Below are 13,831 nucleotides of genomic sequence, written 5' to 3'. Positions count from 1 at the left end.
ATGTGAAATATAGTTTCTTTTCCCAGTTGTAAGTCTCAGGTAATATCTCTCAACTTCTGATCTTCCTGAATTTCTTGTGTAAGTTTGATTTTGTCGAGCCAATGCGTCATGGACAGAGAATTACATTCCCCGGTCGATGTAGGTGGTCGTCTGGATAAAGCATCAGCCACTATGTTCTTCTTGCCCGCCTTGTACTGAATGCTGAAATTATAGCCTAGCAACTAATAATACAACTCAAAAAGTATACTCACTAATTTTAATGATTTTAAGGATTTGCTTGCTTCTTCTGTCCACTTGAATGAATTTTTCTTCAATAGGGATGTCAAGGGTTGAGCAATAGCAGCATAATTTGATACAAATCTCCTATAATAACCCGTCAACCCTAGAAATCCTCTTAGCTCCTTTATGGTACTTGGCAACTTCCACTGTTGAATAGCATCAATTTTTGAGGGATCAGTCGGCACTCCAGCAGCCGAAATGCCATGTCCCAGAAATTCAATTTGAGAAGCCCCAAACTTGCATTTAGCTGGGTTAACATAGAGATGGTTTTGAGAGAGTAATGAAAACACTTCCTGGAGATGTTGATCATGCTGCTTGCTGTTTTTGCTGTATATTAATATATCATCAAAGAAGACAAGTATGAACTTTCGAAGATGCTTCCAGAAAATCGAATTCATTAATGCTTGGAAAGTTGCCAGGGCATTGGTTAAACCGAATGGCATCACATTAAACTCAAAGTGCCCATGGTGAGTTTTAAAAGCTGTCTTGGGGACGTCATCCAGATGCATTCTCACTTGATAATAGCCGGACTTTAAGTCTATTTTTGAAAATGTAGTCATCCCATGCAGTTCCTCCAACAACTCATCGACCAATGGAATGGGAAACCTATTAGGAATAGTTATTTGGTTGAGTGCCCTATAATCAATACAGAGTCTAAAACCTTCATCCTTCTTCTTAACAAGTAGGGCTGGGCTAGAAAAATTGCTGTTAGAATGCTGAATGACCTTGGAATCCAATAATTCCTGGACCAATTGCTCTAGTATATTCTTGTGCTGGAAGGAATATCTATAGGGTCTTTTATTGATAGGTCCGGACCCCGGAATGAGAGTTATTCGATGGTCACAATCTCTTTTGGGTGGTAAATCATTAGGAGGTGCAAAGACTTGAGGATATCTATCTCTTATCCCACGCAAAATTTGATCTAGGGATAGAACATGTACCTCATGATGTTGGGTGGTCGATTACCCTTGCACAGCTAGGCTCTGCAGGATGGTTTCCCTCCACTCCTCTTGCGCCCTTTCAAATTCGAATTGTGAGTACCTAAGTGAATTAAACTCAGGATCTGAGATGATGGTTCTGATTTGCCCCTTCCAAAATATCTTCATAATGAGGTGGTGGTAGTTGCAATGGAACCACCCCAGGGATTTTAGCCACGGTATCCCCAAAATCAAATCACAGCTTCCCAAAGGGAATGGGATGAAATTTTGCTCAAACTTGAGCCCTTGAAATGAAATAGGTAGGTTGAGGCAAATTCCATCTGTTTGTCTACAGAAGCCATCTCCCACCGCAATCCTGGACTTGTGATAAGGGCTGATGGGAATTCGTAGAGCTTGTATCACTTGTGGTCGAATGAAATTATAAGTTGCTTCTCCATCAATGAGTATTTCAACTTGATGATTATATAAGTTTCCCCACAATCGGAAGGATCAAAATTGCTTAGCAGGCCTCTGCTTACTTGCCTGCACTGCCATGAATTCTCCTGGTAAGAGGGGTCCTTCGTCCAGTTGCATCAAGTCTTCTTCGGTGATTGGTTGATTGTCACCTTCACAATCTTCTTGTATCATATATATGCTAAGCTTCTTATGGCATCTATGACCAGGAGTATATTTCTCGTTGCAATTGTAGCATAAACCCTTCTCCTTTCTCTGTAAGAATTCCTCAGTGGATAACTTTGTGATTTTCTTTTTAGTGTCTCTGGGCACCACTTCATTTCTAGCTGTGCTTTGAACTTCTCAAGGGGGTTGGTGTTGAGGTCGCCCTTCACCCCTGATTGTCACATGCGGTCTCGCATTGCTGTAGGTGTGGTTACTTCTGGGGAGATTGGTAACTGCTCGATCTTGATGCTCTTGAGCGTCCAAAATTGCTAGATTACTCTCAGCTTCTAGAATATAATCCATGATGTCCTGGATCCCGAAAGGCCTGTACTTGTTCAGCTCCACCCTGATTTCGGGTTTTAACCCATTAAGATAGACAGTCTCCTGGATATCATTGAGTACATGCGACAAGAATGCAACCAGGTCCTCAAATTCTGATCTGTATTCAGATACAGTACCTCTTTGTCCGAGGTTCATTAACTGCGTACACAGGGATCTAATTGAAAAATTATATCTCTTTTCAAAATAATGTCAAAATCCCATCCAATTTTCAAACCCAAAATTCTCCTCTGTATATATATACCACCCTTGGGCTGCTCCTTCCATGTGTAACGAGACTAGTTGAAGCTTCTCTTCCTTGTTGAGTTTGTGAATTTTTAAAAACCTCTCAACACAGTTGAGCCACATTTGCGCATTAGCGCCATTAAAGTAAGGCAGATCTCCCTTGCGAAATATAGTCCTTTGCTCCATCGATGAGTCTTGAATTACTTGCACCCTCCCGTGCTTGGGCTGATCCTTGTGCACATTTCTTGAAGATTGAGGCGGAATCGCCTCTAATTTGGAGTTCATAGCCTTCAATTGCTGCATAATTCCAACTAATATTTCAGCTGGTACCGGCACATCCTCACACTTCTCCTTGCCTTTGCCCCCCGTTTCTTCTATTTGTTCTGGAGGTTGCTCGTCAATTTGCTCTTGATGAACAACAACTCGCGATTGTCTTGAATCCTTGAATTTTCTTAATTCTTGATTTTTTGCAACCGCTTCTTGACTCAGATAACTCGATAATTGGATGATAACTCTTGGATCCGAGGATCGTAGGCTCTGATACCAGATTGATAGCGTAAGGGTCTATGCGATTCCGATCGGATGAATTTCCTGCATATAAGGTCGAATATGTTCCAAAGTATCCGAATAGTTGGATAATTCCAGGTACAAGACTCTTGCTCCCCGGTGGTGCTCCCCCTCCTCAACGAGACGTCTCCCACTTGGAGCTCCTCCTCGACGGCGATGGCCCCAGTTCCGACAGATGAATCCCGCTCCTAGGCGCCCCCCTTGTAGGCGAGCTCCTCCTCCCAAGCGACGGTGAGCTCTCCCGCCACTTCTTGGATTTCCCGATTCAAACGACTCGGGACCTTCTTCAAGAGTTTTGAAAGAAAAGATGGACATACCTGTCCCTCCCTTGCGGATCTTTATTTATAGGGGAGAGAGGTCCCTCTCCTCCCGCATTACTTATCTCGGTCAACGGCCTGTTGACCAGATCTCATTTTCCCCCTTCTCTGATATTTCCGGGAATAGTATTTATCAACATTCAACTAATATTCCAAGTGCATGTTGAATACATCATAAATAGTACTAAATTTCAATATTCAATGTAGAAGCACTTGAATTTTATCATGTCTTATCAAGCTATATTTCGTGTGAATAATACACCGTAAGCTTATATTTAGTTTCTTCTTAAACTTGTAATGTCCAAGTTCAACGTCTACTGGGAAAACTCTCTATTCTTTTTGCAGTTCAATTTATCGTGCGTCCTTGACATTTTTGAAGCATCCTTGTTTTTTAGGCATACATCACTATGATAATTGTTCCAGCTCAGTTTCTTTGGCTTTTGTTATCTGCAACAGTCAAATTCCTCGTAGACTGCATCAATATCCGTCATCTAACATTTCAACCCAATTAAACTTATTATCGTAGTCTATTTAATATCTGCAACTGTTGGGAGAGAGATAAACTGTAGGACTCAACTCAGCATTTTGTCTGGAGAAGTTCATTCAAAAGTTCTGATTATATGTAACGATGTTTTTATTGAGAACATGAGGTATTCAAAGTTTTTGTGCGAAGCAGGGAGCATTAATTTAGGGTCTCAATGATATTCGAGACAGCGAGAGTTTCAGAATGAACATTAATGAGTCATAAAGAATTGATAAGACCTTTACCATCATGAGGCCTGTGGGTGAGATCTGTGTCACTTGTGTTATCTGATCCAGGAAGTAAAGATTTTCTTCTTCCTCATCAACTGGAAAGTAAGCAATTCAGAATCAGAGAAGGTAAGGGATCACCACAAGTAAAGAGGGAGGTGTAAACAGGAAAGATGAATAAATCAGCATTTTACCTGGTTTCCCTGGCCAATTTTCGTCTTACTGCCTGGGGAAAGAACCTAGCGCAGCCCCTTCTCGCCTCATGAACACAAAAATGGGTCCAAGATCAAAGATATACCTCTCTTTAACGAGAAATCATAATCAACCGCCACTAAATTTGGTAGACGAAGGCTGCATTATGGAAAGTGTGAATAAAAGTTGAATCCATCGTAGCAGATCATCTTTGCACTGGTTGTACAAAGACACGTCACTGCCTTTCAAGACCAGGTGAAATTAGCCGTCTCGTTTTTTGATTTGCCATGAACCTGTTGCTTCAGAGCATTCATAGTGAAAGAAAAGAAGCTGCTAATCAAAGTATTAATCGTGGATCAAATCATCTGTTGACGATACCGCCTCATGTTTCTTCCGATCTGAGCCATCTAGAGTCGACATCTACCTCTTCGTTCCTTTTTTTCTTCTCCGATTTCTCCATCCTTCCACTGAAATCCAACGTCAGTGCTGAGCTAGTAAACTCTTTCGGCATCTTCATCATTGTGATGTCGATTCTGTGTGGGTACGATGCCGCCTCCTCATAAATTTTCCGTCACTAAGCCTCGTCGGCCTTCTAGATCTGACATCCACCTCCTTCCTCTTCATCTTCTCCAATTTCTCCATCCGCCCATTGATATCAGCAGTAATAGCCTTGTCTCTTTTCTCATCAGACATGAGCGCCAACCTCGCAAACTTCTTTGGCCTCACCTGCCCCATCCTTTCGAATATTTCTTTGAATGCAGGGACCAGCCCTGCTCTCATGAAGCAACCGTCGACCAGTTGTATCGAATTGGACTTTGGCAGGGAAGGAGCGTCCTTCAGCTCTAGGTCAGTGCAGAATGAAGAATCCTTCAGCCACATTCTGAGGGAGTGAGCCTTCGCCACAAGCAAACCAGTGCGAGTTTTACATGGCAGAAATGGCGATCCCATCTCCCACAGGTATGTCTTCAATGTGTCGTTCAGAGAAACCATGTTGTAGCGGGATGTTCCAGTGATCAGGACTACGGATTTCGGAGACTCTGGCGTTCCCTGAAGTGATGCATCCTGGTGAATTATAGAAAATACATCAAAGGGGTCAATCTGGACATCCTCTTCAATCAATCTTAGACGAAAAAGCTGTAGTTTTGGAGAGGGATTCACCTGCATATCATCAAGCCACAAGGTGAGAGCAATGAGGGCGGCGCCGGGAGAAAGCTTCCTGAAATCTGCTCCCCAGTCTTTCTCTGCCACCCTGGATCAATGTTGGCAGGTAAACTTTTGCTACCATAGAATGTCGTTTTTTTATTAATGAGAATGTGGATGAATGCAGCCATACATTGCATACTTATAATGCTCCAAGTTTTAAACGCTTTCATGACTAGAGGAATAGCAGTAATTTGGAAAGTTCAACAATTTTTTTGGAGAATCTTTTACCTAAAACCACACTCAGCTAGCCCAGAACTTACCGTTTAAAGTAACTTTCAACACCGATATTTCTACCGGGCAGAACGATTTAAGAACACCGTGCAATTATTTTTTCTTAGTAAGCCTTCTATTTCCCTTCTTCCCATAGGTTTACTGATTACTCCAGAAAACATTTTTTTTCGAGTTAGCTAAAACAGAGCTCTTTTGGTCCAAAAAGAGTCAGGACACACCATGAAAAGCATGCAAATAATGATAAAATAATAAAAAAATTAAAAGGGTAAATAACTTCTCGATAGAAGTTCACCTAGCGTAGATGTTTACCTGAACACATTGCGCCGGTAAATACCTTTCTTGATAGCTAGCTGAAAAATCCATGAAGCAGTGGCTCGACGCTCAAATGCCCAAAGCAGATCCTCCAAAGCATTGACAAAGTTGAAGGACGCATCCTCCTCAAATCCAAGTCGGTCAAGGAAGCTATCAAGCTCTACAACTAGTGTCTCAGCCTTTGCTGTCAAGAGCCTGTGAAGCAAATATTAGTTCAAGATGCTATTTGGATAGATGATTACCAAACAAAAAGAAGAGAAATTTCTGGGTTTTGGGGGTCAAAATCCATAGAGTTAGAGACTACCAACCAACCTCATTGGAAGATCTACCCCGACATCACGGAGTGCGCTTAAAAGCACCATTCCTTGGTCAGTCTCACTACACAGACTGGCTGCACGGATAAAACATGTCCATATCTTATGATCGGGTTCGATTCCGTGGATCTGCATCTCCTGCATCTTTTTAATACCCAAATCATAGTCCCCATTCTTTAGATATGCATCGATGACAGACATATATGGCAAGGTCCCAATGCCCAATCCTGAGTCTCTCAAGTTATTGAGCACCATCTCGGCCTCCTTAGGTTTCCGAGCATCACCGTAAGAAACCATGAGCATATGCATAGTCGAGATTGTTGGTTCCACACCTGCTTCTTTCATCAGGGATAGAACATGTTCAGCTTTTGAGTGGTTCCCCGAGTCCCTGTGAATTTTCAACATGACGTGGTATACAGAACGATCTAGTTTCTGCCCTGTTGACCGAATTTTGTCGAAGAGACTTTCTGCCTGTTCCCACAGTTTTGCCCTACCAAAGGCGGCCAGTAAGCTTTTATATGTGCCAAGCTTGGGGTGTAACCCATGGCTGATCATCTCACCCATCAAATACAAGCCTTCTTCTGGTCTGTTTTCCTTGCAGTATGCCGAAATAAGGACACTGTAAGTATCCTCGTCCGGCTGAAAACCTTCATTCAACAACTTTTTGTAAACTTCTTCCGTTTTTCTAAAGTCTTCAATGTTCAGGTACATCTTCAGGATTGAGTTGAAGATGGAAAGATCAGGTTTGAACCCAGCAGTTTCCATCTCAGAGATCATCAGTTCAACATCTCGAACGCGCTTTGAGCGGGCTAGGAGACAGACCATAGTCCTGTAGAGATGCAGGGTGGGCAGGTACCCGGCTGCCTTCATTCCGTGGTAAATTTTCTTCACTTCAAATATATTTCCTGCCTTTGCAAACGCTTCAAGCATCAATAGTATGGTGCTCTTACTAATCTTAAAGTCCATATCTTGGAGCTCTTGGATGACAACGTACAGCTCCTCCAGCCTCCCGTCAACGATCAACGCCTGCATGAGCCCATTAATAGAATCCACAGACGGGGAGTGGCCATCTCTGATCATGATGTTGAAGATAGCTCTAGCTTTCTCATAGAGCCCGCTCTCCGCATAGGCATGAATAAGCGCATTCCAGACTTTCCTGTCAAGTTTGGCCTGAAATCTGTTCCTAAGACACCCCACCAACCCCTCTGCCTTCTCCCAAAGCTTCAATTTCCCTAAGGATTCGATTAGCATGAGATAGGGGGAAATGTCACCTGTCAGGAACAGACCAAAACTCTCTGCTCGATCCAAAACATGCTGAGCGGTCTCCGGGAAACCCAACTCGCAGTACGCCGAGATCATGCTTCGGAAGATGATCTTAGACGGCTTGATCCCAACAAAACCCATATCCGAGAACAACTGGCAGGACTCGGAAAGAGCACCCTTCTTCTCACAGCACAAGATCAGGGCCTCAAAGGCCTGAACTTTGAAGTTCCCCCGGTCGTAATCATACTCCAAGAGCGCCTCCTTCAATCGCTCCTCCTTGCAGAGCATGATAATGTTAGCCTGACGGAGGAATCCCCGAGAGCTGGGACAACGATCCTTGATCAAATCAATCAGTACCCGGGCTTCATCATCCCTTTTCTCGGAGCCGTAAGCGTTCAAGATGGACACCAAACTCTCCTCATCAACCTCATCACCTCTAGCCACGGCCCGTTTGAGGACCTCCAAGCCCAGTTCAAAGCACTGCGCCCGGACAAGAATCAAAGACACAGAACCCAAGTCCATGACCTTCTCCATATCGGCCGCGAGCTCTCCGACCTTGTCGTCTTTGCCGGCTTTTCCGAGGGCGAGAAGAAGCCCGCGATAGAGGGTCTTATCCGGGCTGAACCCATCTCGAACCATGTCCCGGTAGACGGCCATCGTCTTCCCCAAATCCCCCATTCTGAGAGAAACCTCGAGCCCGACGTTGTAAGCGAGCCCGTCGAGCGCCACCCCGGACTCCCGCAGCAGGCCGAACGCGCGCTGGGCTTCCGCCCACAGACCCGCCTTGGCGAACCCGCAGACCAGCGCGCAGAACGCGCGCAGACCGGGCCGGACCCCCCGGGCCATCGCCTCCTGCACCACCTTCCCCGCCTCTTCAATCCTCCCGGACCGGCCCAGCGCGTCGACCAGGACCGTGAGCGTGACCGGGTCCGGCCCGCGGTCCATCTCCCTGTACAGAGCCAGCGCCGAGCCGGGCTCGCCCTTCTTCCCGTACATGTGGATCATGGTGTTGTAGGTGACCTCGTCGCGGGCGAACCCGGCTCGAGCCATCTCCGCGCAGAGCTCCTCCGCCGCGGCCGAGTCGCCGGCGCGGGCGAAGGCGTGGACGAGCGAGTTGAAGGTGACGGCGTCGGGGGAGAAACCCTTGCGCTGGAGCTCGGCGAGGAGCCGGCGGGCCGCGGCGGGCCGGCCGGCGCGGCCGTGGGCGGCGATCATGGCGTTGTAGGTCCAAAGGTCGGGCTCGCAGCCGGACCCGGCCATGTCGTCGAAGACCCGAGCCGCCTCGTCCGGGCCGGAGCAGGCGCTGATCAGCGTGTTGTAGGAGACGGTGTCGGGGCGGAGCCCGGCTCGGCGGAGGTCCCGGAGAAGGCCGAGGGCGGACCCGGGCTGGACCCGCCCCGACCTGGCCCGGGCGTGGAGCAGCGTGTTGAAGGTCACCAAATCGGGCTCGCACCCGCGGTCCCGCATGGCGCGGACCAGGGCCCGGGCCTCGTCGAACCGCCCGGCTCGGGCGTGGACAGCCATCATGGCGTTGTAGAGCTGCGGCGCGGCGGCTAAGTCCTTGTTCTTCTCCGCGGCGGAGAAGATCTTCTCGGCGAGCGCGGCCTGGCCGTGGCGGCCGAGCACGGCGATGGTGGCGGCGGCCAGGCGGGGGCCGCCGGCGGAGTGTCGGCGGTGGAGGGACAAGTGCTCGAAGATCTCGAGCGCGCGGGGCCAGCTCGCGGCGCCAACGAGCTTGACCAGGAAGCAGAGGTCGGTCGGGGTGGTCTGGACCAGCTTCGCGTCGAGGAGGGGGCCGACCGGGTCGCCGGGTCCGAGGGTTAGGACCCGGTCCGCCAGGAACTGGACCCGCCGGCGCCAGTCCTTGGCGCGCTTGAGGGCCAGCTTGGTCATCTTCTTGGACCGGGTGCGGGTCTGGTCGGGGAGGAAGGGGCCGGGGTCCGACAGCGGGGGGTCGTCGTCGTCGGCGGGGAAGAAGAAGGCGACCGAGCCGGGGTCCGGGTCTGGGTCCGGGGGTGGGAACCTGGGCGCGGGGGTGGGTTCGGGGGCGTAGTCGGAGGTGTCGAGATTGGGCCAGCGGACGGCGGGGGAGGCGCGGTCGTAGACGAAGGGCTTCGGGGAAGGAGCCTCGGAAGAAGACGGCGGCGCCTCCGCTCGGACGGCGGCGGTCCGCGGCTGAGATTGGTGGCGCCGCCGCCGGGGAGGGAGATGGAGGAGCGCCGCTGCCGCGCTCCCTGCTAGCGCCATTCGGATGAGAGGTTGTATCTCTCTCTCTCTCTCTCTCCTTCCCTCTCTCAACCCCAGGAAGTGAGGATATTTATATATCTCAAGGAATGATAGTTTTACTATAGTGAGTTGCAATTTAGGCAATTCTTTTACCACATATTAACTCTTTACTGATGATGATGACGATGATAAAATGTTGATGATAATGATGAATGACTAGGGAAACTTAAAAAAAATACAGCAGGCCTTGGGACGGGTGTCGATATTAGGACGGATGCTGAACCAGACTTCGGAAATGGGCTAATCCGATATCCGGATAACGAAAGACAATATCAGAGATCAGTTGCTACAGTGTCGCTATTAGATACTGGCATCCGGCTTTGTCTCAAGGGTGGGATGACAATATTGGATATCAGTTTTTTCACTATCTGACATATCAATATAGTTATATTTTGAATAATTTATTAATGCGTAAGTAAGATATAGGAGCTATATATATTGTATACTTGAGCATTCATTATTTGTCTTAAAGGTTTTCATCAATGTTCAATTAATATTTCATACTCAGTCTGGGTCAGTCCAAAATGGGCCCAATAGCATGAGCAACGCGATCCAATATATATAAACCTTTTTCTTTATATGGGACAATGGGCGCTCATTTTCAAAACCAATATCCAGATGGTGTTTTTGTTATCTGGATACAATTTTTTGGTACAGGTTTTGATATCCGATATCCAGATATTTGGATATCAGATAACAGATTAGATATCCGATACTGGCATCTGCCTCGTCCATATGCCTATGATTTCCATCTCGATTTCCAGTATTGAATGGATATTCAATATCCATCTGATATCCAATACCAGGTATTCGAAAATGCCCTGATTTTACCCGAATATTGGATATTGGTTCTCCAATATTGGATATCATGCGGCCTAACACTAGCCCCTCGTGTTGTAACATACATATTGTGGGTTTTGAATTCACACAATAATTATAGCCGAGTAGTTGGTAGAGAACTATATACATATTTATTCTCCAAGATTATGTGTCCATGATCTAGAAATGCCAAGAACTTCAGCATCAAACAGAAGAATAACCTAGCCACATGTCACTAACGATGATATAGAAAGATAATAATACTCGAGTAGTAATCCAAAGAAAATTTAAGTACATTTTTCCCAATTTCTGTCATTCTGTACCAATTTCTATCATTTTCCCAGTTAAAACCATAGCCCACTACCAACTTTTTTGTGCCCAAATTAATAAATTACCTGAGGTATTAGGAAACTACAGTTTTGAGCCCATAATTGTATAAACTATCTCACGACCATACTTTTTAAAAATGATGACTGTATAGTACCAATGGATAATTTGTGTAGTTAACATTTATTGAAATTTTGGGTTTAGTCCACTTTCTTTTGTAGCCTTCAGGGTATATCTTGAATAACTTGCTTATAATATAAAGAATGACTAACATGCTTGAATAAATTGAAGGATATATATCAAAGCATCGATACATATCACATTTTCTTGAAAATTTAATTGACGTTCAAAAAAGTTATGTAAATTTAATAGTGATTTGTGGATGCAAATGGGAGAAAAAGAGACGCTCTAGTCTATGTTCTAGACCAAAATAGAAAACCCAAGCCATGGCCCAATATTGGAAGTATATGTGGCCCGCAAGCCAATCACATATTCCATGTCATATTTAATATTCATTGATACAAGATATACATTAGAATACACATGTGTTCTGAATATTCATATTCAAAGGATATTCAAGATGGAAATCAAAATGTATGGATATAATATCACTTTCTAGTCCTTCTCATATGATGAGTATGGCTGATCCCATAGCCATTATTGTGGAGAGAGAAATGGACGATAGATAGTGGGTATTACTATTCAAAAGATTTCACTACATCGATCTGTATGAATCCCTCAATGGTTTATAACTAGCTTCAGTTCATGCATCAATATCAAAGCGTGCATCCAAACTCATTTACATGTTTTCGAGAATCTTTAATAATCTACATGACTACTAAATTGTTTTGATTAATTTTTTGGTGTGAATATACAACATGTTAACTGCACCTTAGTTATGTACAATAGATCACATTTTACATGTTACGGGTTGACCTTTTGGTCAAGTTTATGAGGATGTATTAGTTTCTTTTTTAAAATCTCAGGTATCAATAATAAAGGTTGTGTAAAAAATAAAAAAAAAATCAGTAGCATGCCAACAAACTGCATGCTAGCATGCTACAGCTCAGCAAGTTGGGGTTATAGGTGTAGCTCAAAAAGCCATAGCTTATCAAGACATATGCAACATCATAGGTATTTTGGACCATCATTACTTAAGAATGTCCACGATTGCACCTTAATATCATATATTGAATCCTCCATAACAGGGATTGGATGGCCAGTGGAAAAGCCATCTATTTTTTTCTCCGACCACTGCTTTTGTCGCTGGTGAACCATTTATGGTGATAACATGGAAAATCTCTTCTATGTGGTTGAAGAAAAATCTGAGAATGAAGCCACATAAACCTTGAAGAGTCCTAGTTCAGTCCCATTCCATAAAAAAACTAATTTGGTTATTCCTATGATAGGTTGGATGGAATTAGAAAACCAAATCTCTGAAATAGGAGAACGATAGATTTTCTCATCCTCTGCAGTATTCATAATTGTTTCTAGTTGGTAGGGTGACATCTTTTCAACTTAAGGGATAAATCATGAGCTAGTGAACAAATAAAATTATATTTGTTTGCTAACCTAAAGAAAGATGTCACCCATAGCTAGAGGTTACCATATTGTTAGATTTTGGGGCTTTACTTGAAGGCTATGAAAATATTATCTAAGTAATAAAAGTAGAAATAAACTCGAAATCAAACTCCAAAACAAATAAAAAATTGTGTACCTTGTGGGGAACTTGTTCCACCCTTGACTTACTTTCATGGAGAGCATTATGAAGCCATTTATGTGTCTGCCCTCAAGAAAAATCCACACGATCAAGATGCTCTTTGATCTCCATTTTCTCTTCTCCAAATATTCTAGAAGCTCTTGTGGAAGACACTCTCCTTAGTTGAAGGGAGAAATGAGAAGGAAGAGAGAGGGAGGGGTCAGTGCTGGCTGGCCTGGGTGCCTAAATGGATGCACCTCCCCTGTATTTTACTTAAAAAAATTTTCATACACATAAATTTATAGACCAAAAATAATAATTAGCCAACCTTATTAGTTAACTATATCAATGTATAAATTAATTAACTAAGGATCAATGTAATTGATGCGAAACGCCGACGGCCGGGATCGAGCGGCGCGTTTCACGTCACAGGATAAAATGATGATGTGGCCTGAATCAGAGTAAGAAATGATATGTAAATGAACAAGCAGTTAAGAATCAGGGGAATAAGAACGAGTACTATGACGGACACCAAGGGTGAGTGATCCGTGGATCAAACTCCCAATGACCTTCGGGATAACTAGACGTCTACGACGCGAGGGGCGTCTGACGGCCCTGTCTAGTTTGGAATTTAAGTGGCCAGAAGACAGTCCTTTTACCCCAAGAAAGTTCCTATTCTCGTCAATGGTGGCTCGTCCTATTCTGACGATGCTCGACAAGTCGTGGCAGAGGACGCGATAGCGGGAGACAGCACTGTAGATGATAATAATACTGGATTAGGATGGAGAGGAGACGGGCTGACCTTTTACATCACTTAATCCACAGCGTGTCAAGATGGGCGAGACGTTGGCCGGTCGGGAGGACTGGATTGGACTTGTTGGGTCGCGCTGAGTCACGGCACAGCGGGAGGGTCGCGATGCGGCGGGTGGCTTGGCGGAACAGGTTGGCGGCACAGAGCGGATCCACGGGCAGTATCAGCGAGGTGGCGGGGACGAGTCGCGCGCGCGCGGGACGACCGCGCGCGCGAATGAGGCTGGGGCGCGCGACCAGACCGTGGCGGCACGAGCCGCGTCACGGGCGGGTCGCGCGGCGGTGTGAGGCCACAGCACGGAC

General features: G+C 45.5%; 1 protein-coding gene across 1 annotated transcript; it reads right to left on the bottom strand.

Moving 5' to 3' along the window:
* Positions 1-272: 272 nt before the first annotated feature.
* Positions 273-9,873, bottom strand: EMB1270 (Pentatricopeptide repeat (PPR) superfamily protein). The gene is made up of 5 exons (XM_078586548.1): positions 6,323-9,873; positions 6,008-6,205; positions 5,423-5,513; positions 4,267-5,326; positions 273-4,170 (listed from the first exon to the last, which is right to left on the bottom strand). The coding sequence occupies exons 1-4, from the start codon at positions 9,832-9,834 to the stop codon at positions 4,781-4,783; spliced, it is 4,347 nt and encodes a 1,448-aa protein (XP_078442674.1). The 5' UTR covers positions 9,835-9,873; the 3' UTR covers positions 273-4,170; positions 4,267-4,780.
* Positions 9,874-13,831: the final 3,958 nt, after the last annotated feature.

The sequence above is a fragment of the Wolffia australiana genome, chromosome 14 (genome assembly GCF_029677425.1).
Source record: "Wolffia australiana isolate 7733 chromosome 14, ASM2967742v1".
Classification (NCBI taxonomy): Eukaryota; Viridiplantae; Streptophyta; class Magnoliopsida; order Alismatales; family Araceae; genus Wolffia; species Wolffia australiana.
The sequence above is the reverse complement of the archived record's forward strand: the minus strand, read 5'-3'. Positions and strand labels throughout refer to the sequence as shown.